This window comes from Bombus pascuorum, chromosome 8, assembly GCF_905332965.1.
Source record: "Bombus pascuorum chromosome 8, iyBomPasc1.1, whole genome shotgun sequence".
Taxonomy (NCBI): domain Eukaryota; kingdom Metazoa; phylum Arthropoda; class Insecta; order Hymenoptera; family Apidae; genus Bombus; species Bombus pascuorum.
In genome coordinates, this window is record NC_083495.1 from 2,244,818 (window position 1) to 2,272,394 (window position 27,577).

Sequence of the window (27,577 nt, forward strand, 5' to 3'; positions counted from 1 at the left end):
TGACTAGGACGACGAGCGAACGTGCGACGGCAAAACGCGCGGCTCGTACGCGCAACATCTGTCGAGCACGTGAAACGCGTTACCCAATGATATACGTTAGGAACCGAAAGCTAAAACGTTTTCGTGCCTCTTTCGGAGCGTAGAAACGCCGCGATACATAGAGAGCATTCGTAAAGACGTGTATACGCCAGGGATCGATCGTACTTTCAACTAGTGCGGATGTCTCCGAAAACTTGTTAAACCGACTCGAATTACGTAGACGGAGAACTTAGAATGCTACTGCCTGTATAAACCCATTAAGGATCGGAAACGCGTAACCGAGCGCTCGCGTCTTGTGCGCCCGTTTTCCTATCAGCCAAAACCTCCATTTCCCATTCCAGCCCGAAGGAACAAGCTTTCCTCTCCCTTCTCTTCCATCCGTCTTTCTTGACTCTCTCTCTCTCTCTCTCTCTCTCTCTCTCTCTCTCTCTCTCTCTCTTTCCTTTTGCCTTGCAGCTCATCCGTGATCCGCGACGCGTACGCGCGCTGTCCTCGACGAGAGAAGCTGGTGCTCATGACAGAACCTCGGGATTTCCAGAGGAGAGGTTCTCCGCTGTATCGTCGTCGTCGACAACGATCGCGATACACCGAAGAAATTCCATCCGCGTTGCGGCGCATAGTTCTCGGAAACCGCGTAAGGCGAAACCATCAGCCTTGGCTACGCTCGAAGGAGATCGCGCCGTGGTGTAACTTTAATTCCTCTATTATCCCGCATTGCCCCGTTAGACGATATTACCTATGCAGCGGCGCTCGTTGTGCCCTCTCTACGCCATTCACCGATTCCTCGTTTCTGCAATCCGCGTGCGTCGTTTTCGTTTTCCACAAGAGGCACCGACTAATGGGCGAACGCGCGTCTTTGTTTCGTCTTTGAATCAAGCGGCAACAAATAGAATCGGTGTTGGTGGCTTATCTGGTATCGCGCACGAGGGACGAACAATTTCTGCCCCTCCTCCCATCTTCGCTCGGAGAACACGCGGAAGCAAGCCGTTCCTCGCGAATCTCCAGCGGAGAACGCGAATAGATAAAACGCGCGTAAACGTTGCAAGAAAATTTCTTAACACAGGGAAACGAGATAGCGTTCCTCGGTTTCGCAGACGGTGGGGGCTTTACGAGGTGGCTTCGCGTAGCCGGCTAACTAGCCGTGCAATTATCCGTGACAATAGCCGTGCGTCGTGGCAAACCGTGGCATTGCAACCAGTCTCCGGCTACCACTGTCGCCGCTGCCTTCGCTGCCACCGTCGAGCTCCCTGTTCCTTTTTCTCTTCCCGTAAACCGGTAATGGAACGGACGCGCAGCCGCAACGGTTAGCCTCTATCTTGCCGATTCCAGATTGAATTGCTTTTCTGGTTGCCATTTGCCCCTGCTTCCTGCCTCATGCCACCCGCTTCCCTACAGGGTCGTCTGTGCACGGTCTGTGACGCCCGAAACCAGCCGACCACCATCGAGCGAACTCTCTTTTATCTATTCTATTTCGCTCGTTTACCATTTCTACCACTATATCAGCCATGTACCACTCGAACGTCTGTCATGCGTTCCTCTCGCGAGCCAAGGCCGCGATTCGTTAACTAGAAACAGCCTCTCGCTGATCCGCGATGCGATACACGCGAGCTGAGGGGACGCGGGAAACGGTTCCACAAGCTCGTCCGTAACGATACGAAATGCATATTAATGCCACGAGCAGCACCCGCGAATGCCGCCAGAAACAAGCTTTTACTCCGACCTCTCCCTCCCGTACTGCTTGCTTTTTTCAAACTTTTTCCACCGGACCCGCCACTGGCTTCCTTTTTACGCTCCACCCTTTTCCCGTTCCACGTCGGACAGGCCTTCCCACTTCTCCCGGGCGCTTCACCTCTAATTTCGTGCAACTTCCGCGGTGTTTCTCGTCGAGACCACGGCAGCGCTCGCCGTTTTTCGGTGAGTTTAGCCTCTGGACATCGTTAGCAGCGCGGAGAGTTAGGTGATCGCGGAAGATACGTCTCGTTTCGTGGCTTGGTTGAAAGTTCGACGAGCAGTTCACGCGGGTCTGACAACAGCGCGCGAGCTCGCGAAAACGGATATACGATACACGGAGCTTAGAAAAAGGCCAGGGAGAGGCCGTACGGTAAACACGGAAGACCCGCAGAAGACGGTGCGGGAAAATAAATGTCGAGGCAGCGAGAACGGTGACAGAGGATAGGTGGGTCGAGGATGGCGGGGTCGGAAAGTAGCTCGGTTCTTTTTGCCTTTATTCGCCAGTTCGTTTACGTTGCCACGATTAGAATTAACCTTTCTTTTTCTTTCCCTGCCGGGGAAAAAAGTTTCCGGGAACGCTCTCAAAGGACGTCGGCTGACGTCGACTCGGAGCGACCGGTTGCCCGAGAGATTTGGAGCGCGTACCTTATCGATCGGCCACCGATCGTTTAAATCCAGTTACCGCTATCTTTGTAACGGCTGCGAACTCTTTTTCGAGTCGGACTGAAAGACCGAATTGAGACGTGGGAAACGAGGTCGCCCTTTAAACGCCCGGCTAAACGTCTCCCAGGGATTTTTGCGAGGCGGCGTGGTTCCCTCCGATTATCCGGGAACGCGTGTCCTCGACGATCTCGGCTAAAAGGATCGATGTCTCTCTTTGAACGGGCAAGCCACCCTTTATGGAAACGATCGGTAATTTCCATAATTGTTTGCGTCCGACTGTTTTCGTAACGAGGGTTCGGTTTCTTTGAACAAAGTCGCGGGGGAGGAATCGTTAAATTAAGAGCATCGCTCGTAGAGGGAGAACACGAATGGGGAGACTAGGATGCAAGGCGAAATAACGAAGTTTAGCTTAATCCCCGGTATAATCTGCCGACAAGTACGTTTACAGGAGCTAGTAATCTAACGAAGAGTCCATTGTCAGTTAGTTGACATAAACGTCTCTGCCGAGATATCGAATTATGCCCTCCCTCGATCCCGCGTCGCGCTAAATCTCCGCTGTGTGATGTTTGGACGTCAATCCGCGCGTGCACGTACGCCGAACCGGAAGAGAGTTTAAAGCTCGTTGGAAAACCCATACTTCCGACCGCGGACTACGTGCGCGATAACGATATTATGTCGCGTGTTTCATTGGACGACGTTTTAAAAAGATTACCGATTTTAACAGTAACAATTAGTTTCCGCGTTAAGGGAGGAGAACATCGTATTAATACACCCGATGTAACATTGAATTTCGGATCTTCAATCTGATTATTAATTTTGGAAGCTGCGTATTACTGACATTACCATTATCTTCGTACACGCCGGGTCTGGTTATCGATTATTCGAAAAACATCGGATGATTGTTTTCGTGGAAAGTATTGCTTCGTCGTTCGTGTGTTAACCCACACAGTCGCAGCCAGACGGTGATGCGAAAGTGGAATCCTGTCTCTCCGTTGAAACCGGATAATAACTCGTAATTTTATGCATATAATATCGGTGGTTCGCCTTATTGATTCGCGGCGAATACATCGAGAGACCGAGGGAGGCTAGTACGTGTTCCATTTGTTCGTCTAACGTCGACCGTACGACCGAACACGACAGACGAAGACTGAATACCGTTCCGCTGTGGTAAGACGTTGGAATCGGGACGAGCAACGTCAAGTAAATGTCGGCCGTAGTCGATCGTGACGGGTGGATGGGTCGCCCGGAACGAGTCGATTAGGGTGAAACCGTGTTTCTTAAGCGGCACGGAAGACCGGTTCAACGGGGTGGAAGATCATGTTGGAATGGGACAAAAACCGGCCCGGATAAGTTTGTTCTTGCTAGAGAAGTTTACCTTTCGTTAAGTCGGAGTGGCCGCCACAGTTTTAGGAGAGGGAGATACCGGAGTATCTAGTTAGTCGGCGATGAAGTCGTTCGCTCGAGTGACCCTCCTTCTTCACAGAAGCACGCGGAAGCTTCATCTCGGGACGATTAACGCGTTTTCCTCCGATATCCACGGCTGACTCCTCGATTTCCGTTTCCGCCACTCTGTTCTTCGCGAATTATAGTTTCTACCTCGTTTCTACACCATATGGAGAACGAGAGAGCAAAAGGGAGAGAGAGAGAGAGAGAGAGAGAGAAATGGAAAACGTGCTCGAAGGGGAACATTCGAGGAAAGACAGGAAGGACGTCGGAGCTGACGGGCGAAAAACGAGTGAAAAATATCGAGTCGGGCACAATGGCCCCGAATCTTGGATAAAATAGGATAAGATATCCCTGGCCTCATAGTCGGGGTGCGTCTTGGCGAATCGGTGGACGGTGAGATCGAGAGTAGCGGGGGCGAAGTTATACGGCAGGATTACGAGATTGCCACCAGGGGATTACGAGGATAGCTCCCGGAACGTCCAATCTCAAGGATAAACACTTTCCTACGTTCTTGCTCTCGCTCGTCGCCTCTAGAGGCCTTGGAGACACGAGCATTCGCGGAGGCTCCGCCCGATTCTCCGCTTCCTCTCCCCTTTCCTTCGTCGAGTTTACGGAAGACGTAGGGAAGCGCCATGTCCTCCGCCTTATTGAGAGAACGACACGCACTCGGAACTTTTCTCGTGCTTCAACCGTCACTATCAACCTCTCTCTGCCTCACACTCAAACTCACACCCTCCGACATAGGGACGCGCTAAGGCGTGAACCGTCTCTTCTTCGTATTCTTCTCGTCTATCGGAAAAGTTGACGGAACAAAGGTGAAGAAGCGGTGGAAGAAGCGCAAGTAGTAGAAGTAGAAGTAGAAGAAGAAGAAGAAGAAGAAGTCTTAACGACTCGACCGGAGGAAGTCGAGAACGACGCGATCGGACGGATTGGAGCGCAACGGAAAGTCGCGACCGCGAGACCGGCCGCGAATAGCTCGATAAACGAGAACAAAGGGTCCGAACGGCAGCTATATCCTCGAGCTATTCGACAGAACTAGTTTTATCGAGCTTACTCGGCTCGTTCGTATGTCGCGGTGTGCCGCTTCGAACGGTTCGCCGCGTCGATATTACCCGCCCGGTTCGGGACGGTTGCCTCGTCGTCTTCCTACGCTGGCTGCGCTGGCTCCTCGCGTCTACGTCTTCTTTTTCCTCTCTTTTTCTCGTCGTATCCACGTCCCCGCGCGCTCCACCCTTCCACGCCCACGCCACTCTTTTAATCCGCGTTCGCGATCGTTTTTTCCTCCCGCTCGCAAGGAAAAGCCGGGATAAACTTCTTTGGCGGGTGGATGCGCTCGAGCATAACGATCCTTCGCTCGCCTTGGACGCGAGGCAACATTGCAGCTCATTTTTTCCCAGAGTTCGTGCGCAACAACACCCCGATGAGAAAAGCTCGTCGGAAAGTTTCCTAGCGCCCCACGATGGAGTAACGCGAGCTCCCGTTGAAATTTACGCGAAACCACCGTCCGCGGTACGTTGCTTTATAAAAACGAGCTGCCTCGACCGATGATATCGCGCGAGGCTACCCGCCAGACGCACGAGTAGGAAAAGTTCAGGACCAGTGCCTGGACTTAGGAGACGGAGTTGTGGTGGTGTTAGACGGGTTTACAACGGAGCCGAGTAGTAACTGGCCTAGTAAGTTGTGCCGTTACTCGACCATAAACACCCGGATTGCGTAACTATGCGAATGCAATGCCCATAAATAAGGAGCTCACGGTGAAAGAACAAGCGTGAACGAACCAGGCGCGTCGAACACGATCTTTCTTACGTTTCCTTCTTGGAAGCCGAAAACCGACGCAGGTCCACTTGGCGGTGAGCGATCGTGCTCGAATACAGTGGCTTGTGTTGTTCGTTCGATTCCTGGAATAGAATTGCGGTTGAAAAGAGAAGTTTCTCGCTCGCAGCCTCTAGAATTCTTCTCAAACCGCATTGGCAGAGATCACGGGGTGGCTCGATGATCGGGAAGCTTAGCGTTATTGGCCGCGACCTTATCGATCGAGCGGGTCAACGCTCGTAATAGCCGAGTGTCGATGGTGGTGCGCGGGGAACAATTAGTCGAGGTAGACTTTTCACGAGGACTCTGTTCGATAGTATTCCATAAGGCTGCAATTGAAGAGCTAAGAACCGGCCGTTTAACCGCTATTAGAGCTCCCGGTGTGCTGGCAAGCAAATACCGGTGTTCTCACTACCGTAGGATCGAAAAACTTTCGTTCGTCGAGGAAGACCGAGTTTCGTCGACGAGATATTTGCGTTCTCGTCCAACCTCGACGGACATCGATCTCGCGGTTTTTCCGGTAGACCCCAAAGTTCTTCATCACCATTGGCGATCCTCGCCCAAGTGCTGAAGATCGGATATGAAATTACGGAACAGGAAAAGGTGGGATGTGGAATTCAGCGAAAGTAACGCGCTTCGATTAGCCCGTTTAAAAGCCAAAACGAAAAGATCGGACGGAATTGAGTCACGCGTACCACCAATAACGAAAGGCACTGCGAGTGCGGGACTCGAGAGTAGTCGAAAGTGCTAAAGGTATATTCCGTCGGCTGGAAGGTCTCTGGAGGAACGGAGGTATAGGAGGGAAACGGCAAAAAGAGCGTAGAGGAGAGACAGAAGCGAAGAGAAAGAGGCATAGGTTAGGAACAAAACGGAGAGAAAGAGAAAGGCTAGAGACAGGAAGGGGGCGGGTAAACGGAGAGGAAAGGAGAGGGAGGGAGACAGTAGGTAACGGCGGGTAGGAGCGGCAACCGGCTCGACTGGAATCCAATGGCGCAAAGCCAAGAATTTTCAGTTTTCATCAGGAATTTTCCGTCTCGAGCCAGGCTTTACCCTGTACGCTAGCAAAAACATCGGGGAACTGGCCTGGTGGAGGACCGGAGCCAGAGAAACGAACAAGGGAGACGCGGACAAAAACTGCAACCTCGGAGAAGCCGGGGAAAAATGGTTTCCAAAGTTGTCGTCCAGAGAGGAAGAAGAAGCAGCAACGGGACACGGACTTGGACTATATAGCGCGCATTTTCCTGCATGCAAAAAAGTGGTCCGTCAAAAAAATACGTCAGTGAGAAATCCATCCTCGTTCGTTTAAAAGCGCGATAGAACGAGAGTGCTTGTATTTGGAGCACGAATACACTGCTTCTTCACGCTTTTCCTCTGCCTTCTTAGTCGACCGAACCTACCTTCTTTTCCGTTCGATGTGAGAAACGATTCACTCGGAAAATTCAGGGCAACTCGTGACGCATTGTGCTCGGTGATCGTGCGATTCCTACACCATGCTACCATGCAACGAGGGAACTCGAGGTGAACGACGCGACGATTTCGAAGGTCGCTGGATTTAAGCATGATTCGAGATTTCTTGCCATGCTGGATGGAAAGATCTATGCAGACAGAATCAAGATCGATCGCTTATAAGTTTGAAGGTATCGTTTCCTTTAATAACCTCGTATGGAATCTTTGTCGTTTAGCAAACATTTCCTTAAGCATTGTAAATAGAGGAGGATGATCGTCCCGAGCGGCAAAGTTAAGCATAGCGATCTCGTATAATCTGGCAATTACCTCGTACGATTAAATTTACCTCCAACCTCGACGATTAATTACTCGCAGACGTTGCATTACTCCGACAGTTAACCAACAGTTGGCTTAATCCCGTTCAATTCCACGTAAACGGGCAAACAAAAAAGGGGCTTCCTCGGACTAATGATACGATACTATGACCTCGATCGGTTGATCGGTGCGGCTCTCGCCCGAAGCCCTTTAAATCGCTCCGTTTGCGAATCGCGTTCAGCGCTACTCGCTAGCGGGCAATTTAGTTCGGAAAACTCGGCTGCTACGCCAATGAGAGAGAAGTGGGACCGGTGTGACTGGTTCGCAGATGCGAGACCCTCGGTTCTCCACGCACCTCGCCGCACGTATACACGCACGCAACAGCCTGCGATCGTTCCACTCGCTCCTCGCCGCGTTTCCTCCACGTCAAGGAAATCCCGGATAACGGTCGATCTTGAGTGCCATCGATTTCGCGCGTACTTGCTTACGTCGTCCCAATATCGCGAATTCCCCCCTCCCCTCCCCCTTTTGTGTCTCCTTCAGTTCTTATTTCGCCACTCAATCGAGAGCCGATCTTAATATCTACTGGATTTCGATTTCATGCCACGAGGCACGACCGAATAACGTTAGAAATCGCGTTAGCTCGAATCGCTGGCGGCTGATTCATAGCAGAACACGCGTCAAAGAGTGTGACGTAACGTAGCAAATCCGCGAATAGCTGGTTAATCGCGCGACGACGCATCCGCTATCCGCTCTCCTCTTCGTTCCTCCTCGCGTCTGTTTTTCTCTCTTGCATTCGTGCACGAGGGCGCGCGCACAAACGCACGCGGAAAACGTGCCGGAAATCCGTGCAACAGGTGCCGCCGGCGAACTGCGAACTTCTCGCACAGTTTCGCAGAGTACCGGTACAGTTTCGGGAGCGGAGGAACAGTCGCGATAAGGAATAGTTGAACGCGGTGCGTCCAACCAGGAAATCGATCGTTGGACGTGGCTCGCGTGTGGTCAGAGATGTTTCAGCGATAACATGGCTCCGCGAGGAAGAGGAAGACGAAAAATCGGAGACTATGTAGGCAGGCGAGCTTCTCCGCGTTCCTCGATGATAAATCGTCGCACGAGGTGCCATGTATTCTCGTGTCATCGCGTCGAGACAGGCTACCGAACTCGTGAACTTCTTCTTTTTCCTCCCGAAACTATGTTTTTTCCTTTTTCCTCTTTCCACCACTCGATCACAGCGTGTCTCTAAACAGATTTACGAGCGACACATCGGCCACGGTTCGTTTTAAAAATGCACTTTGTTGTTTGGAGTTTGTTGTACAAAGTTTGCTGTGGTACGCTTGGCTTCGAACAAAACAGTTAAGTTAGGTAATATCCTCTAGAATAGAGTCAGCGTTTCGTTTCGTTATCGAGAGCCGTAGCACGAGTTTCTTCGTTCGATCGCGTGGCGTTTGGTTAATGCGAGTCTCGTGTCACGATTAGCTGGCTCCGATAGCTTTTTCACAGCTAACGAGCAACGAGAGAAACAGAATAGCTCTGATCACTATTTCGCCTATACGCTGCGCCGAAGCTACTCGCCTTGTACGCTATCTATCGTTAATTGCGATACCTTCCCTGTTTTCCAATGATAATAATAATAATAATAACAGTAGCAACAACGATAAAACAATCGTGCGACGTGAATCGAAAGGCTTCGACCGTGTAAATATCCGTACGCGGAAACGATCTGGATTTTTCCCAGCCCCGATTGTCCTAGCCTGTTCGTTGTTTCTCCCGTTCGTCGGAGGGGAAACGCGAGTTCGTTACGCTCGTAAACCCTGCCGGTGCTCGTTACTTTTCCGGCAGTCCGTCAAAACAGCGGCGTGCCAGCAACAACCACCGGTCCTGACGTCGAGACCGTTTAGATCGCTCGGTCACGTTCGACCACTCTTCACCAAGGAAAAAATGCTGTGAAGGGAACACAAAGGAAACCTTCGGAGCAGTGGGCTCTCTAAGCACGCAGCCACGCAGGCACGTAGGCACGCAGCAGTGCGGAGATACGCGCGCTACGTACATTACGCATACACACGGCTCGTACGCGGTGCGTGTTGCGCGTAGTAACGCGCACAGAGGACACGTGATACGCTCTCCAATGTATCCCACGCTCCTTCGCTGTTGGGAGTTGGAAGACGACGTCAAGTCCCTCGATGTACGCGCACATACGATGGACGTGTGTACAAAAGTACGTTGTTTTACGGAAGGACGAGCTGCGAATCCCGTGCCGCGCGTCACGACGTCGCGTTTCACGTTCGACGAAAGTTTCGATGAGACCGAGGGACGATCGAGAGATGACGATATTATAGAAAAAAGCAAAAAAAAAAAAAAAAAAAAGAAAAATGTTATAGAGAAAAGATAAACGAGGCGGGAAATGTGACAAGCAATACCACCAGGCGTAAGAAACCTAGCATAGTGCGACCCCTTATCGCAGGTCGAATGAAAGCCGCTGTTATCGCTTTGGCTCAACATGCCTAGACTTTGACTCCTGTCTAAGAACGCTAGAGCAGAGATTTACTGTTTCAAGTGAATCGCTCAACACCATTTAATTGTCCTGACTTTCTTATCAAAGTATCTCCACCTATATTCCCCTTCGTTTAGATCGTGCATCCTGTTGGCTGTTTTTCCCAACGAACAAGATTTCTCTCTCTCTCTCTCTCCCTCTCTCTCTCCCTCTCTCTCTCTCCCTCTCTCTCTCTCTCCCTCTCTCTCTCTCTTTCTCTCCAGAAACATCATCGAGATCATTTTATTTGGGGGCGATAGTAGAGTAGGTCGTCTTTTCGCGGAAACGTGACCTTCTTTCCCCCATCGTGTCGCGGGCTCGCCGCGGTAAAACGCATCTCGAGCCAGTTACGTATACTACCGTGTCTCGTTTTTGTCGCGCCTACGGCCACTGAGTCTATGTAGAAAGAGCATCGATCGAACAACGCCAATCAAAGAGAATTTTGACGGTGTTCTGTGTGGAAGCTGTTCTGGTATCTGGCGTACCGTGACGCGAACAGGGTTAAATTTAGCTTCGATCTTCTCTTAGGAAACGTTGAACCCAAGACCTTTCCGTCCTCTTCTCTCGTTCTGGTCCGTTCGGTGTTCCTGCCGTCTGTTGGTTCGGTTGGCCGGTCGCTTTCGCTCCGCGGCCCTCCGTGGCCCTTCGGTTGCCCTCGGGGTCCGTCGCGGTTCGTCTACAAATATAGGCTGTAACCAGGATCCGTGATTCGCGCGGTTTTCGTTCCAAAACAGCAGCCACTGTTATTTCTACCGAGTAACAGAACGCCCTGGCCACTGCGATATCCGGTCTCTAGACGAGTTTTAACGATGTGGCACGTGTTCTTTCTTATCGGCCTCGCGTCCCCCCGTTCCACCTTCCCTTCGGTTCTCCGGCCATAGTTTACATTTCTTTCTCATTTCGTAAACGACGGTTTCGACTACGGTCGGCGCGCGTGTAGCCGCCCCCCACTGCATCTCATTTCTGACACGTTCGCCGCGCGCCCCATTTTTTCCGCCCTCGCCTTGGCTCGTCGTTTAACGCCACGTCGAACAGTACACAGTATGTGGCGTTCGTTCGCCAAGACAGTATCCAAGAATGCTCTCGACGGTGTACGTGCGATAAGCGCTCTCTCAGCCTCTCCCAACTCGACGAGAGAAAAAAAAAGTTTTTGTCGCCGATCCAGCCGCCATATCTGCGGCCACGAAATGAAAGAGCCTCTTGTTACACGCTGCCATTCTCGGGGCCATGCGGTTTTACTCAGCCTCTCCTCTCTCGCGCCACCCGTCGTGGATGACCTCTTCCAGTGCCTTCGACCACGTCGTCGTTTTTTCTTTTTCCACGCTAATGCCCGAACCGGGACACCGACCGTTCCTTCCACAGTACTTACATATGTCCGCGTACATACATTCACGGCCGTGAAACGGGTCCACCCGATATCGGTATCGGCCTAGCGGTATACGCGTCTTGTACGCACAACCTCGCGTGTCCATTGCATCGTGTAAACTCCGGCAAAGCTGCAACCTCATATTTGTTCGAGCAGAAAGCGGCTACCCGTGTCGGCGGTGGACGAGCGACGCTCGAGAATCAGGAATTCCAAGGTCGGCGAAAGGCGGGGACGGTAGTGTTCAGGGAAAGCGACTACGCGACAGTCGTATTCACGGGCGTGGGTGGACGCGTTCTATATACCTCGCAGTATTTCTTTAAAGATACTTACCTTCGGAGCTGCACGTAAGTAGCTTCCATACCGTTGCGATGCACGAACCGAGGGAGAAGTCAGGTACGACCAAGCTGACCAGTTTAGCGCCTGGACCGTGCTCTATCCTATTGCAGAGACGAGACAAAGGAATGGTACCGGCTTAGGAAATATCGAGTCCCTGCTAATGGAGGCTTATGCTTTATGAGATTTGCGACAGGTTTTCGACTTTGCCTTGGTTACTCTTTTGAACCGTGGGACTAATAGAGCCTATAATCTAGGCTCCAATTAGACCTTGAAAGAGTTCAATAGGCACTCGAAGCGTCGTTTGAAGCGAAGAATAATAGAGGAGCGGTAGAGCTATGTAAAGGGCTAAGCTGTTCGAAGGAGGAAGGAGTTCCGGGAACGGGAACGTCCCGCGAGAGTTTGTCGAGAGCCACGATTTATGAAACGGATAAACAAGAACAGTCCGTTTCTACAATTACGTTCGAGCGTCATCGATCAACACGTCGTGAGATACTCCTTATCGAGACGTCAAGAAGACCTCTGGAACCAATTCGACGTATACATATATACCGTGTCGTCAGAGTCTAGCGTTGCTCGTCTGTCGAACGGAACGACCGTCATCGAGAATTCGGACGACGTGCTTGTCGTAGCTAGTCGAGTCGATCGAGTTTGATCGTGGAACAAAGGCTGGCGCCGATAATGCACGTGCTAGAATGGTAACGGTAAGAAAGTCGAGCAGAGAACGGAGAGGCATTGCTGAGCCTGAGGCACGGTATCGGGGCCCGATGTAGCGACGTTGCCAACTCTGGCAAAGGTAGAGGCCCCGACGGTGTTGCGAGATCACGGAGGCGACGTTGTCGGGCGGTTTGGAAGGTTGGTGGAAGGTAGAGGAGGTAGGCGAGCGCAGTGCCGGGAGAGCGTCAGGTAAGTCGTGGCAGAGAGGGAGAATGGTTCTGAAAGGCAAAAAAGGAGAGAAGAGGGAGGAGGTGGAGGAAGAAAAAGAAGACGCAGAGGACTTAACAGAGGGTGAACGAGAGGGAGGGGGAGAGGTTCTCGTCGTCGAACGTAAGCGTAGAAAAGAAGCTGGCGGTGTTCGAGGGAAGCGTTTGGCGCGGAGGGCACGAGAGGTGGAGAAGGGGTCGGAGCTCTCGGTCACCGGCACGACCGTAGGACGTAACCGCGGCCCGGCGGTGTTGCCGCTTCCTAGTAATTCCTGGGCTGCCGCTTTCGGGTCCGAGTCCGAGTCCGGGCTGTTGCTTCTTGGCAGAGATCTCTTCACGATTCTCGTTTCTCGGTTCGGGGACCATCTGCTCGGCCTCCGGGCTTTGAATCTTTAATGGTTCGCGTGACTGGACGTGGCGGCCACGGGATGCTGTGCGAGGCCCGGCTGCCCTCCTTGCCACCATACTTCGTCGTTGTTACTTGCTTTTTCCTCTCTCTCTCTCTCTCTTTCTCTCTCTCTCTCTCTCTCTTTTTCTCTCTCTGGGCTAACTCTCCGTTAACCTTACTTGAAACTCCAGGCCGGACGGATCTCGCGTACACGAAGACTCACGATTCGGTCGTTTCGATCTACTAGATTTAGTACGATCGAGAGTCGGCTTTACGAGCGCGAATGGAAAGAAGCAACGCCATCGATCGAATCCAATCGTGCAGACGAGGACACTCTAGACGTTTACAACGTGTTGAGAATGACACAGGGTTTAATCGCGCGCTTTTAATCAATGGGTGAAAAGTCGGAGAGGCCGCGCGGCTGACGCGAGCCACCCAGAATCGTTCGAATCGAGGCGCAATTATCGCGGCCGCAATTATTTCGACGATTCCGCCGGGCTTATTCCGCTGACCCTTCCTCGCCGAGTCGCAGGATGGAAGGTTCGTTAACGGCTCGCGAACGGCAATCGTTACTGTTTAATTAAGCGTATTTTTGACGCGTCTCGCGTGCAAACTTCGACCTGATCGTCTACCATTCACCGCTCGCCCGATTTTTCAAACCGAGCCGAAAACCGATCGCCGTCGAACAACGAACGTTTCCCCTTGGTTGAGTCCTCCGTCTTTCATCCGAATCGAGACCCGCTTCTTCGAGGCCTCTCTCGTCCTCGAGACCCGTCTTCGATTTCATTTCGTACTCCTTCTCATCCTTCGCATCTTCCCTTCGATCGCATTCAGCGCTCCTCTTACGGTTTATGAACGTGAACGCGCCCGTGTGTGGGAAACGTCGATTTTCACGCGAGCCATATGTCCGCGCACCTTTCGTCCAACGCATCCTTCGACTATCAGAACGATGGGAATATTTATTCCTAGGAAAATAGAGAATTCCGCAAGATGGAAGGAGCAGCTGGCCGAAAGTAAGAGGCAGGTAGCGTGGTAAATCGGGTAGAGAGGAGTGATCGTCGAGAAACGGACACCTGCTGCACCGAGGTGTCCTTCGACCGTCGAAAAACCACCGGTCGCGATCCTTCTCTTTTCACGACCAATGTACCCTCTTGCTAAGATTCCACGCGATTCCAGTTGAGTAGTAGTAGCCGCGAAGTTGACCCTTAAACAGGACGTTCATCCTCGTTAAATTTCTCGGTCGTCGTTCGTCGTTCCTAGCGGTTATTTCGGGAGAGAAAAATTGTGCGGGGGTCGGTAGCAGGCTCGCCGATGAAAAAGCTCAACGACAGACGGCCGCGCGAATGTTTGGCAGTCCCTTGGGCCTAGCCCACGGCGGTAAGAACCACCTGCCGCATAGGTCGGTGGGGGCAAGCTGTTCTCGCACTTCCAACCTTTTTTAACCGTCGTCTTCTCTCTTCTCCTCAATGGCTTTACCTTATTCTGCCTCGTCTTCATCATGCCCTACGCGTTTCCCTCCGATCCTTTTTTCTCTGTCCTCGTCGAACACGTTCGTTCGCCGTTCGTCTTCCGTCCAGCCGCTGCCACCTTGGCTACCATCGCCAGCATCATCGTCACCACTAGCATCGCTACTACCATCACCACTACCTCCGACACCATCGTCCTATACATATATATCCATACGAACGAACGACGACCGGTTGTACGTTGCGCGCTGCGCTACGCGCGCACCAAACCGTAGTGGGGGACGCGGCGATCGGGGAGAAGCCGACCGGTGGGGGGTAGCGCCGATGCTATGCGACCCCAAGCTCAGTCGTCGCGCGACCCTCGTCGAGTGTGTTCGCGTGAAAGTTACTTGGTACTGGAATTTTTTAACGCTCCTACAAATACGTTACCCTTATAGTGTTCTTACTGGAAACTGACTTGTACGATATTCGGGGACTGAACAGTGTCTTTATTCGCATGTTGCAAGTTTTACAATCGTTTCGCCGTACACTTTCTCCATCTTGACACATTTTTCGATTTATTTTCGTCCCGTTGCTCTCGCTTCCTCGCTCGTCCCTCGCTATTTTTGCATCGACTGACCGTCTCGCGAAAACGTGATGGGAAAGTGAAGTTTCACGAACAGAAAGACAAAGCACGTAGGTGGCGATCGAGTATCGCAGGTTGGAGCGGTTGGACGAAGATCCACGTACCAAAGGTGGTACGCGAGAACGCGTATAATACCTGTGAGTCTCACCAGCGGAACAAAGGAGTGCCTTAGGCCGGACGGTTGCAACGTGGCGTTTTGAAATCGCGCGCAAACCTTCCTTTTTTGTCTGTCCCGCGGACGGACGGATGCTCGCGATGGAAATCACCGTGCGAGCCTCGTCGTTCTCGGCGAACCTGCTGCAACGAGCGTGCCGCTGTTGAGAAATCGCCTCGAGTGGGAAACTATCGAGCACCCAAGCGTCGGGCACCCAAGACGATGGGAGGATACTTTTTTGAGCCAGTGGATCGTGAAACAATTCGCGTGGGTCTACCATCCAGGTAGTCGTGATTCGTTCGAAAACGTCGATCGTATACGAATCTGGGAAGAATCGCGACCGATGAAGCTTGTTGTCGTCTTCGTTTTACCGATTTCGACGAAGGGAGAGAGATACAGTGCGAAGAGAAGGTGCGAGAGTGAAACAACGAGTGATAGAATAGAACGAATATCGAGTTATGCGTGCAGTGGTTTGTTTTGTGGTTTGACGAGCGTGATCGAGAAGATCGATACGATCATCGATGCCGCGTGTTGGCAAAACTCGCGCACCGCCGTCGTTTCTCGGTGAAAGTCGCTGCAACGCGGAACTCTGTCCTCCAGTGCGAATGGAGCCGCGCAATTTGCGTCTCTCGTTGTTCCGTTCCACTCGAACCGTTTGTGGAATTCGTTTTGCCCATAGAATGGATAGGATTCGATTGCCGAGCACCGCGGCAATTATCGTCGTTACCTTGCTGCTCCTGCATCCCGGTAAGTACATTCCCCGGAAACGAAAAAACTCGTTCCTCGTTCATAGCTTGCGTCGAGACTCGTCGACCCTAGTTTTCTCTCGATGACAAAAAGGAAAAAGACGGTAGACTTTTTCTTACCGCGAATCGTGTCATCGTGAATGACGAAACGATTTTACGACCGGCGAAGAAAACGATTGGAAATAGAGCCCTTGCATGGCGTCGCGACTCTCGCGACGTGCCGTGTCGGTATGTCGCAGTTTGCAGCGAGTTTTGTTGCGCGTCCTTTTAACAAACCCGTTCTGGGCCGCGCTCGAGGCCGAGAAGGCCTCCTTTCGCCTCCTCGACCAATGAAAACTCTGCGCGCGATTTCAATCCTATCGACAAGCGTTCGAACGTTCACGTATAGATGGAAATACGCAAATATTCTTCTAGCTGACTACAAGTTACGATCTTGTGTGGATGTATTTTTCGAAAATCCCAAGTATTGACCCAACCGCGTTTGTGCATTTACATACGCAATGCTAGAAGCTGCAAAAAACAAGTTCCAAGAATTAATTTTGTACGCGAGAGCCAGTTAGCGAAGAAAAATTGTAATTGGCTAACATGGCATCGTTGTATAGATCGTACTGTAGAGCCGACTGTAATGCCGCATCCACATTAACAAGAATTGTTGGCAAATAGTTCCGCTATGTATGTACTCATTGCGAATAGAAGTAGCACTGTGTCCACCATTACAGTTCACGAACGGAATGTAAACAGATCCTTTGATGTACTTTTTCGTTCGCTGTTCGTTGACGAATTCGTCATTCGTTCGTTGCACGTTGTGAACGTGGCATTACGAGCCGTGTTTCTTCGTATTTCACGCTGTAAAGACACAAATTCGACGAAGCTGTGTCGATAGCGTAGTCATGGTAAATTCGTTAGGTATGCAGAACGCGGCTCGCTTAGGCAGCTTCCCGTTGGAGAAATACCGAACGACGCCGCGACGACAGTATTAGGCTTCGTGACGTAGCCGAGCTGCCACAGGTGTCTCCGTGTATACGAGCGACGGGTTAACGCTACGACTCGCCTTGCAGCTGCTTCTTCGTGGAATATAATATACGTTAGGTAACCGACGACACACCGATGGCAGCTCGTTACGATTCGTTCGACAACGCTCTTTCGATCGATTTTTCGACGATGCACCGTATATATACACTCGCTCACATTCCACGCGTGCTAGTAAAGATAGGAAAATACGTATACGTATAGTCGGTATCTCGATAGAAGAAATCGAACGTCGCGTCGGTCTGATGGCACGTGAGCAAGAAAACGGTGCTATCGAAAAGTAAACAAGCCACGGCGAGAAACGCGGGGAGAGTTCGAAGGGAAAACGTAAACTGCGATGGGTCGATGAATAGCTAAGATAGGGGATAGAGGCAACGAAGAGGGATAGAACGGCGCGGATGGATTTATAGAGAGACAAGCAGACGTAAATATAGACTGGTGCATAGGTAGAGAAAAGATGGGTTGAGCGGCGAGTGGGAGCCGGACGGAACAGGTAAAGGTGAGAGAGGAAGGTTGAAAAGAGACGCACGCTGACATAACGCAGGCTAAGGTGGTTAGAAGGAAAGGGGGAACGATCCCTTGGAACGAACGAACGAACGAACGAAGAAACGAACGTCCAGTAGTGGTGGGGTTACAGTCGCGAACGAGGAGAATAAGAGGAAGAAGAAAGAGAGGTCTTGCGATATCAGCGAGAAGTCAAACGGGTGACTTTACCGTTACGCGACCCAATGACGAGACTGCGACGGATCGTTTGGCCGTCGCGACGCCTATCGTTTTGCATATACGTGGATGTTATATATCGGCGACGGTTAAAATTGCAAAACGATTCCCGCGTATAGGTTGGCACGACGATGTCGAACAGTGACATCGTCGAGCATCGTGCAAGCTCTGGCGCATAGAATATTAGACCGTTGGAGCGCGAGACGGAATTAGACGATGTGAAACGGTCGCGAGAAAATGCACACGGCGCGATGAAAAGAAAATGAGCCTCTACCGACGAGAAATATACAACGGTGTATAGGAGCGTGAGTTCTAACGAGATGGTTGGTTTCGATGTGTTTCAGCAGCGGCACAGGGTCGCGTCGAGGAAACGCAGATGGACACGCACGAGGGGTCCACCGTACAGCTGCAGTGTCGCTTCTCCCCGCCAAGGGAAAACGTAACTTGTTTCTGGTTGACGCATACCAATGACAATCACGATAACGCAGCGATAGACAATCTCGCGTTATCGCCTCAGTACAAGGTGTTCATGAACCTAGAGGAAGGTCGATACGATCTTCAGATACGAAACGTATCGTACGAAAGGGACAACGGCAAGTACGAGTGCCGTGTGAAGGCGAGCGGCACCGGGCACGACCTGCACCGCAAGTTCATCACTCTGACTGTACTTAGAGCGCCTGGGCCACCGACGATCTCGCCGACCTCGGCGTCCGCCACCGAGGGCCAAAAGCTCGAGTTGCAGTGTAACACGAACGGCGGCAGCCCCGAGCCGGAAGTCAGATGGTACCGCGGCAACGAGACCGCCGTTCTTCACTCCGGCAGAACGTTGTCGGTCGAGCCGAAAAAAGAGGACGACAGAGCGACTTTTCGTTGCGTGATCAGGAACCGGGCTATGCGCGACGGTGAAACGTTGAATGCCACGGTAACCCTTGATGTCAACTACTTTCCGCGGGTTACCGTGGGTCCGGAAAATCCTCTGAAAGTCGAGGTAAATGGAACCGCGAACCTCGAGTGTCGTGTCGACTCGAAACCAACCGTTGGTATGGTACGATGGTGGCGGGACGGAAGTTTCGTGGCCACCAGCTTTCAGCACACCATACGAAGAGTCACCGTCCAAGATGCCGGCAAATACACCTGCCAGGCGGACAACGGACTTGGAAAGAGGGGCGAGAGTTCCCTCTTATTGGACGTTCTTTATCCACCGACCGTCTCGATAGAGGGCGATCCTCTGAGGATCGCCGAGGTCGAGGACACGGTGACCGTGCACTGTAACGTGACTGCAAATCCTCCGCCGACGGTGATCGAGTGGTTGCGTGACAGCCGACCAGATTTTCGACAACTCGGTTCAATTCTTCGGTTGAGCCGCGTCACGGCCGATCACGCCGGAAATTATACCTGTCGGGCGGTGAACACGATCTATCCTTCTGGCGGCGAGAGGCGAAACTACTCAGCCACTGCTCGGTTAACCGTTCGAGTCAGGCACAAACCGGGTCCAGCCAGGGTCACTCCGGACTCGCCGGTTGCCGTCGAGGGGTCCAGAGTTATTCTCACTTGTATGGCAAGTCCAGCTGGTTATCCAGAACCCAGGTACAAATGGTGGAAGGAGGGTGAGTCTGGAACGATATCGATGCCCTCGGAGAACACCGGCCCGAGATACGAGATCGACTCGGTTCACTTGGGCAGCGAGGGAACGTACAAGTGCCATGCCACCAACGAGATAGGCAACGGAGAGGCCGCGTCCGTTAACCTGACCGTACACCAACCGCCCAAGATATTGACCAAGTTGCAACCACACGTTACCAGGAAGTGAGTATCCAGTTTCCCTGGAATTTTCTCGTTCTCGTTTCTAGAGCATTTTGTATTCGAGGTTATCAAGAAGACGGAAAAGTTCAGATGCTATCAGGGGCCATTCGCTACGTTTATACTGGCTGGAAATTGGGTCGGTCTACTTTAAGCCGGGATTCAGAGTTTACGGTTTAAAAGTCGCGGAAAAGTTAGGAACACCTTAGAATACTGGCGGCTATGTTAATTCACAAATAATCCAGAGACCGTTACGCGGGCGCGGGCAAGAGAATTTCGTAGATTGGGGGAAGAAACGCGAAATCGGCCAAACCCCTTTTCCCTTGGCAAAAGATTCATCTTCCATCTCGTGACGGAATCGCAATTATACGGTATACAACGAATAATAAAGAGTGGACGATCAGAAACAGAATACTTAATTACCTTCTTTGCTGCTAAAAATACACAGGAATTATCTTCCCTCGGCCATCACGCGAGATCGTTCAACCCTTCTCTCGAACATTTCCCTGTATTTTTAACGACAAAGAGGACGATTAAATGTGCGCTACGATCGCATCCAAGTACCTACAATACTTTGGCGTAACGACAGGGATGCGTACTTATTCTTAAAGTATAGAAAGGCATCGAACAAATTTTTCTGTCGTATCGCTTCGAATCTTCGTTCGTGAAATTCCCTCATTCGATTAACATTACTCGGAAACCCAACATTTTTTAACGAGAAGTGCAAACAGGGAAATGTCGTTCACAGGGTCGGCGAATCATCGTTTCAAGTGTCCTGCGTGGCGCAGGGCAAACCCCGACCAAGTGTTCGATGGTTGAAGGACGATCAAGAGCTCACCGCGGATGAGAGGCTCTACAAGGTGACTACAACAGCCTCGGAGGGTCACGGGAACGTGATCACCGTGAATTCAACGCTGAGCTTCCTGGGCCATGCCCGACCGCAAACGGACGAGATCGTGGCTAGCGATCGAGGCAAATACACCTGCGTGTTCGTGAACGAGGTCAAGAAGGTCGAGTCGACGATGATGTTGAAGGTGGAACACGAGCCTATCGCTTTGCATCAACACGGCAAAGTCGCGTATAATTTGAGGGAGACGGCCGAGGTGGCGTGCAAAGTCCAAGCTTGGCCGAAACCCGAGTTCCAATGGAGTTTTGGCACCAACGCGGCCAGTTTGCAAGGGTCATCGAGCGACGGTCACTACGAGATTTCCACGAGCAGCGACAACTACGACGTGTACACATCCGTGCTCAGGATAACCAACATCCGAGAGTTGGATTACGGAGATTACAGTTGCAGAGCGGCAAACGCTCAAGGTAGCATCACTTCGACCATTCGACTGCAACCGAAAGGCGCACCGGAGAGACCCATCAACATCACGGCGATGGACGTCGGCCCTACGCACGTAGCTTTGCTCTGGGAGCTCGGTTTCGACGGTGGATTGCCCATCACTAAATACTTCGTCTCTTACAGAAGAGTACCCGGTGGTGATGAAATCGTAGCGCCGGATTGCGCCGTTCCTAGACCACCGGCTGGTCAGTGGCTCGAACTAGACTGTCGTCGATCTAATCCGTGTAACGTGACCAGCCTAGAGCAACATCAGACGTACACGTTCAAGGTTAAAGTGTACAACACGAAGAACCACTCGGATTATTCCGACGAGGTAACAGCAACGACCGCAGTTGCCAAAATTCCGGCGCCGTTGAGAGTTAGCTACGATCCAGAGAGCGGGATGCTGGCCATTAGTGTCGGCGCCACTTGCCTATCGCTGGTGTCGTCGATTGAGAAGTTCGATGGGCCGTCTTCCTCCACGGATGAATCGCAGTGGAGGATTCTCGACGAGTGGCCTCTCGAGGTACTTGGAAGCGCTCCTACTCAAAGGGAGGGTGTCCTGGATGACCTAGAATCTCTCGATACCGAACCTAGACTCAGAGTTAGATTGTGTCTGAAGGCTGATCGGCAAAAATGTGGCGAATACGCGGAGGCTGAAAGTGAGTAAACGCGTTTCCCTTTTTGCCGATTGTAACCGTATCGCGTCATAATCCAAGGATCATACGGTACTGATCGGTTTTTCGTTTGTTATAGTTGGTCCTTCGTATATCGCACAAGCTGGAGCTCTTGCAACACCGACATTGATCGCCCTTGTAGTCAGCGGTGCCGTGTTTCTGTTGTTCGCCGCGCTGTTATTGCTCTTTTGTCGGTGTCGGCGAAAACACGTCACCAAGGCGAAGGACTACGAAATGGACTCGAACGCGTAAGTATTTGAATCTGTTTGGACGATTCGAGGAGAGTTCCAGCTACACGGTGCTCGAATGGGATTTCGATGTTGTTTGCTCGTACAGGGTTCGTCCGAGCCTCGTCGCCGGAAACGGACAGCAGAGCCAAGCGCCGCCGCCCTACTACGCGGAGAACAAAGCCCTCGAACACAGTTTGGATCACGCGCTGGCCATGGAGGACTCCAAGACCCCGGCGTACTCGCAACCTGGCTACGGTTACCATCAACCGAACCACAACATCAATGGTAAGAAATTGCCGAAGATGTAAACGTTAGTGGCGCAGAAATTTTAAGAAACTGGAAAAAGTTTGTCGGTGTGGAGAGGACGTATCTCGGTTCGGACGTGAATGGAAAAGATATGGTATAAAGTAGAGCGGTTTAACGAGGACTACCTTCCTATGATCGTACTTCTTCCAAAACTCCAACGATTACTTGCGTAGCGACGTGCAATTGCAATTTAGCTTTTCTTTCTTGCGCGATACTTACTCGTTCTGTACGGAGTAAATAAATCACGTGACTAAAAATTGTCACAGTGCAAAAGTAACGTCCGCTTCTTTTCTTCGGAATTCTCCGTTTCTTCTTCTTACACTCGTATTCGAGACATAGGAACGTCTCGGCCATTAACGTCTCGGCGTTCCTCGTCGCTTTGAAAATAACCGTTACTTCAACACCGAGCCAACAATTATATGCCTCGGACATGGTAAACAAGAACTTTTTACTCTTAGTTCGCCTAATAAATGGTAATTGATGCATTCGCGTTGATGGCAGGCGTCAACATGGGCTACATGGACAACAGCTACTCGAACTCGAATAACGGGGGCTCGGTGAACTCGCAAGACTCCATCTGGCAGATGAAGTCGGCGGCCGCGAACGGCGTTGGCCAGTCGTACGACCTGGCGGGCTACGCAACCACCGAGTCGGATTACCCGACCCACCCTCATTACCTCCCACAGAGGGAGGATTACCGGGAGAGCCATAATCTAAGTCGACAGCAGTTTTGCTCGGAACCATTCGCCACCGTCGTAAAGTCTCAAAAACACGTCGGTGAGTAGTATTCTTTAGTCGAACTCTCTCTTCCGTGCAATCCTTCTACCCCGTTTCACCTCCCCTATCACCGTTTCCTCGACCCTTTCCCCACCTCACGCCCCGTTTCATCCCCTTTTATCCAGCCTTAGCCGACGCTCCACGATCGACCCACCACGTCCAGCGATGAGCATTCAATTCTATCTGTCGCAAGTTCTCGAGCAATTTAGTTATACGGAAAGTTCGAATCGCCCTCCGAGCGTTATTCGAATCGAAAAATGTTTCAAGGTGTTTTCGACAGTCGTGACAGGCTTAATAGTCGATCGTACAAACTTGCCGGAGTTGCCGAAGCGGTTCGCCAGTCTCGCCAGTTTTCGGATATTAGAATTCCCGCCTGTTACCGATCGCCGATTTTATTTCTCTTTCGTTACGGAATTGTCTTATATGACGTGTTTATACAGCGCCACGTACCGAATATAGGTGAGCGGTTTTAAACGGTAAAACGGGTCCGAAGTTTCGAAGACGCGTGCCGCGAATTTTAACACCACCGGAATCACAATTTTTTCAATGAAGATGTTCTCGAATTACCCTTAAGTAATACAACTGTTCCAACTTGGCGATTGCGAATTCGAGACCTTTGCAATTGCCAAGAGCTTTTATCGTCGTACCACGTTCGATACGAGGCTCCTGGCCATTGCTATCCACCGCATCCTCTCTTCGTATTCCTCTCTCGTTCTCCGTGCACGTACATCGCCGCCACCGCTGCGTTCTTTTGTTTTCCTACTCTCAACGACCGTTTGCCGATTGTTTGTCCGACAGATTCACCGTACGACGTGTCTGGTCTACCTTATCAAGAGAACTACGACGAGGACGCGAAGCCACCTCAGCAGGTCAGCCTATCGTACGACGAGAGTCTCGAATCGGGCTACTCGACTCCGAACAGCCGAGGACGCCGGATTATTCGTGAGATAATCGTTTGAGATCTGCCTACCGGCTCGCGAGCCGGAAGCACCCGCACCACATGGCTATAGCAGGAGGCCACTCCCACCGGAGCCACGTATCACCCGGTGGACCATACGCGCGATCCTCTCCGCCATAGGATGGAGATAGTGATCGAGAACCCCGTGGAATCGCCACCACCGCCGCCTCCTCCGCCGCCCCCGTTACAGCCGCTGACCATGTCTTCGTGGAACGCCATCGTCACGGCTTCATCGACCACTACGTTTTCTTCGTCCAACGCCGTGGCATGCACCTCGATGCCAGCTGCTACGGCCGTGATGACGATAACCATCGCCGAAAATCCCACCGCAACTCCCAGCTACCCACCCCCTGTACGATTTTCTTATCGAGAAACGTACGCGACCAATTCGCTTCCGTTCGCCGGCGATCCGTACTCTGTGCGCCGCGGTCAACCTCGAGGAAGGTCGTACGATGATCCAGACGGAGCTTCACCGACGGTTCGACGCATCGACAAGTCTGGACTGTTAGGTATTACCGAACCGGAGGCGTCCACCTTAAGAACCGGCTTGAGATCGCCAAGATTCCTTTCCGGAATGAACAGCGTCGTTTCCGGGATGCTGTCGCCTCGAAGATTCGAATGTATCGGACAACTGGATCCGGTACCAGAGATCCCAGGACAAATCAGCCGGGCAAACGTGGCGCCTGGCGTCTGTAACGCGTTCCCCGTCGCGTCCACGACCAACGTTCCTCTGATCGGTATGGCGTCGATGATCGGACACGAAAGAAGAGACGGATCTCGATTAGATTCCTGCGAAACGTTGTCCGTCGTTGACCTGGCCAGGCCAACGAAGTCAGTTTCCTTCGACTCTCTCGAACCTCGTCACAGAATCGATCACACGGACGCGGGAACCACGTTACAGACTTTCGACCGTAATCTCGATGGAATCGAGCCTGCGAATTTGGACGTATCTGGCTACGCTTCGTCGTTCCAATTGCAAGAAAATTGCGAAGCTAGAGGGCGAACACTGGGACGTTTGTCGAAGTTTGCTCTAGTCAGGAACGATCACGACAACACAGCGGACAGTATCGGCAGATATTCCGAGACCTGCTGCAATTTTCCTTTCACCGTTCGCACGGCGACAGCGTTCTCGGGTTTCGAGGGAACCTCGAGTCTGCCGACGACTAGAGTCACCACGACCACTGTGACCACGTCGACGGCGACGGTAGCGGTCTCCGCAATGCGGGAAACGGATGCGAATGAGAAACAGGAAGATGTCGAGGGGTCCAACAATCGCGCGCCGGAAGAGGTAAGAGCGGAAGCGGAGGGCTGCGAGCACGGGTCGACGAGGAACCTAATGAAAGATGGGGAATCCTCGGAGAGAACTGACGAATTCGCGGACAACGACGGGATCCAAACGCTACGAGTGATCATTTTGTCGGAACAATTGTGAAACCTAGAGAGCAGCTGATAATTTAGATGGAAGAAGAAGGTCAAACTCATTTCTCGCCGACCGATATATTGTTCGATGTGTATTATATTTAAGTAGCATGTAAGTACAAACCGCGACGAAGATGGACGATCGAGTCTTGAGAGAGAAAAGAATCTCGCATGAAGGCTGACGCGATGCCATAAGAGGCCATAAACCTTTTCGAGAAGCAAAATCGAAGAAAAAATCTCGTGGAACGTCGAAGCTTGAACGTGTCTCGCTGTTCTTAATAGAACTCGACACGTTCGAGTTGCGACGCGTTTACGCATTTTGTACTTTTATATCGTGGACGATGCCGCCGACTCGAGTGATGATCCCCGCGGTTCCGGCGATCGGGGACGATCTTTTCTGTAAATGTACCATAACTCGACTGCGCCGTGACGCGCTTATTAACTTAAGCAATAAGTCTGACGTTCGACAGCGACGCGTAGATGATACGCGCATTTTTTCAAGTCGAGAATCGTCGCGTTTTCGATGAAAAAAAGAAAACGCACGCGCGATCGTTTTCGCCTGGCTGGAACTTTCGAGCGTTCGTCTGTTGTAAATAACGGTAAACGTATCAGTACTTAACGAAGTGGGACACGGCCGCGGACAGGGCCCGAGGGATTCCAAAGAAATCTGAGAGCGCCTCGTTCTCCTTTCGTTCCGTGTATTCAATACGAACGAGAACGAGGGGAGAAGGACGATTAACCAACCGAAGAGAAAGTGGAATGCTCGGATGGCCCGTTACGTTCTCGTGTCTCGCGTTAGAACACCGCGGAGGGAATACGCGGTTTCAGCCCGAACTAACGATAGCTACGCTTTTAACGTTGAAAGGATATTTCTTGGCTCGTGCATCTACCGTGCGTCCCTTTAGTTTTGTAGTATTAACGCGGCGCGTTTAGAAATCTCGCGTACGTAGCGACCTTCGTTGAAGTCCTTATTTTTGTACCGCTCTTGCGAACGCCGCCGACGTTCGCCGAAAAATCGTGTTTCAATTCGTGTTCTAGTACTCGTGTCAAATATACGCGCGCTATTAGAGAGACCGCAGAGATATAGAGATAAGGAAAGAGAGGAAGAGAGCGAGCAAAGGAAAAGGAGAGATATAAACAGGACCAGCCGGATCGTACGCGTTCGTTCCTTTCGACTTGTGATCTCATTTCTTCGCCGAGATACGAACATGATTTCTTTTTTAACGTTCGGGAGAACGGGCGAGCTTTTTTATCGACCGCGGGACGGTGTCTCCTTTATTTGCTGCTAATAGAATTTCTTTTTACTTCTTGTTCCGATATTCCATATATGTATATACATATAGACCGTTTCATTTCCGAGATTATATATCTTGGAGTTTCATTTACCTTTTTAAACGCAACAATTCGCGAACAAAGGAAAAAATACAGCTCAGTGTAAATTTTCCGCCGTTCCTCGAATCTTCAACCGTCTCCGGAAGCGATGGGAAATCACCGTTCTTCCGCTTCTCAACGACAAACCGATCGATTGGCCGACCGACCAAATATTGTATCGTTTCCGAAACTGAAAGCGTATCGCGATAAGACACACGTTGTCAAATAGGTCTCTACCGTACCATATGTCGGTTCAAGTGATTGTTACGCGTGCGATCGCGTGGTTACGCGCATTGACAAGGCGCTCGAAGTGTTGCGATGCGCGCGCACCACGGACGCACGCGTGTCGCGTGCAAATTTGAAATTGATATATATCGATCGACACATATGCATATATATCAATTATCGTCCATTATAGTTACGATATTATTACGAATTATTATTTGTACAAATTTTATGTTGCGATATAAAATAAACGATAAAACGACAAACCTTCTGATATCTTAAATATCCACGAGTTCCAATCGAATTATTAAACTTGTCCTGAGGCGATTAATTAGGCTAATAGAGAACAAACGCTCCGTATGTACTTAGCTGACATCGAATATATAAACGAACATATCGATAATCCTTCAACAACACCTCGCGTCTCGCGTCTCTCATCCTAACTGCACGGACCTGCGCGTTTCGTACAGGTATGCAAAACAGTCTCGGTGTTTATGCGGGATTAGCCCGTTGTTCCTCGTTACGCGTGCAGGCTTTACAGTTATTTCTTTGCATGTATTAAGTTCCTACGAGTATAAAGACGATAATTTTATGGCGAACGACCTCCGGTCGCTCGTATCTCTCTGCATTTCCGTGGAACGTGAATTCATTCGTTTCAGGCGTAATTTTTGCGCACGGGTGATATAGAAACGCACAAAACAAGGGGCAGATACGATCTTAACTCGTTCGATGGAAGTGTGTCGTATTTGTAAAAA

General features: G+C 51.2%; 1 protein-coding gene and 1 long non-coding RNA gene across 4 annotated transcripts in view; one reads left to right on the forward strand and one right to left on the reverse strand.

The window, feature by feature from the left end:
• LOC132910039 (hemicentin-1) overlaps positions 1 to 27,088 on the forward strand; it is a 35,439-nt gene extending 8,351 nt beyond the window's left edge. The window contains exons 1-7 of one of the 3 annotated variants that reach the window (XM_060965451.1): positions 13,142 to 15,984; positions 18,077 to 19,538; positions 20,281 to 21,521; positions 21,616 to 21,784; positions 21,873 to 22,051; positions 22,574 to 22,849; positions 23,648 to 27,088. In XM_060965451.1, the coding sequence (XP_060821434.1) occupies positions 15,759 to 15,984; positions 18,077 to 19,538; positions 20,281 to 21,521; positions 21,616 to 21,784; positions 21,873 to 22,051; positions 22,574 to 22,849; positions 23,648 to 23,808 (3,714 nt within the window). In that variant the 5' untranslated portion in view covers positions 13,142 to 15,758 and the 3' untranslated portion in view covers positions 23,809 to 27,088. Of the gene's footprint in view, positions 1 to 13,141; positions 15,985 to 16,278; positions 16,427 to 18,076; positions 19,539 to 20,280; positions 21,522 to 21,615; positions 21,785 to 21,872; positions 22,052 to 22,573; positions 22,850 to 23,647 lie in introns of those variants that run through there. The other 2 variants (XM_060965454.1, XM_060965453.1) reach the window with 2 other exon arrangements.
• LOC132910076 (uncharacterized) overlaps positions 1 to 27,577 on the reverse strand; it is a 74,539-nt gene that overhangs the window by 46,229 nt on the left and 733 nt on the right. The gene's annotated exons all lie outside the window — the stretch shown is intronic.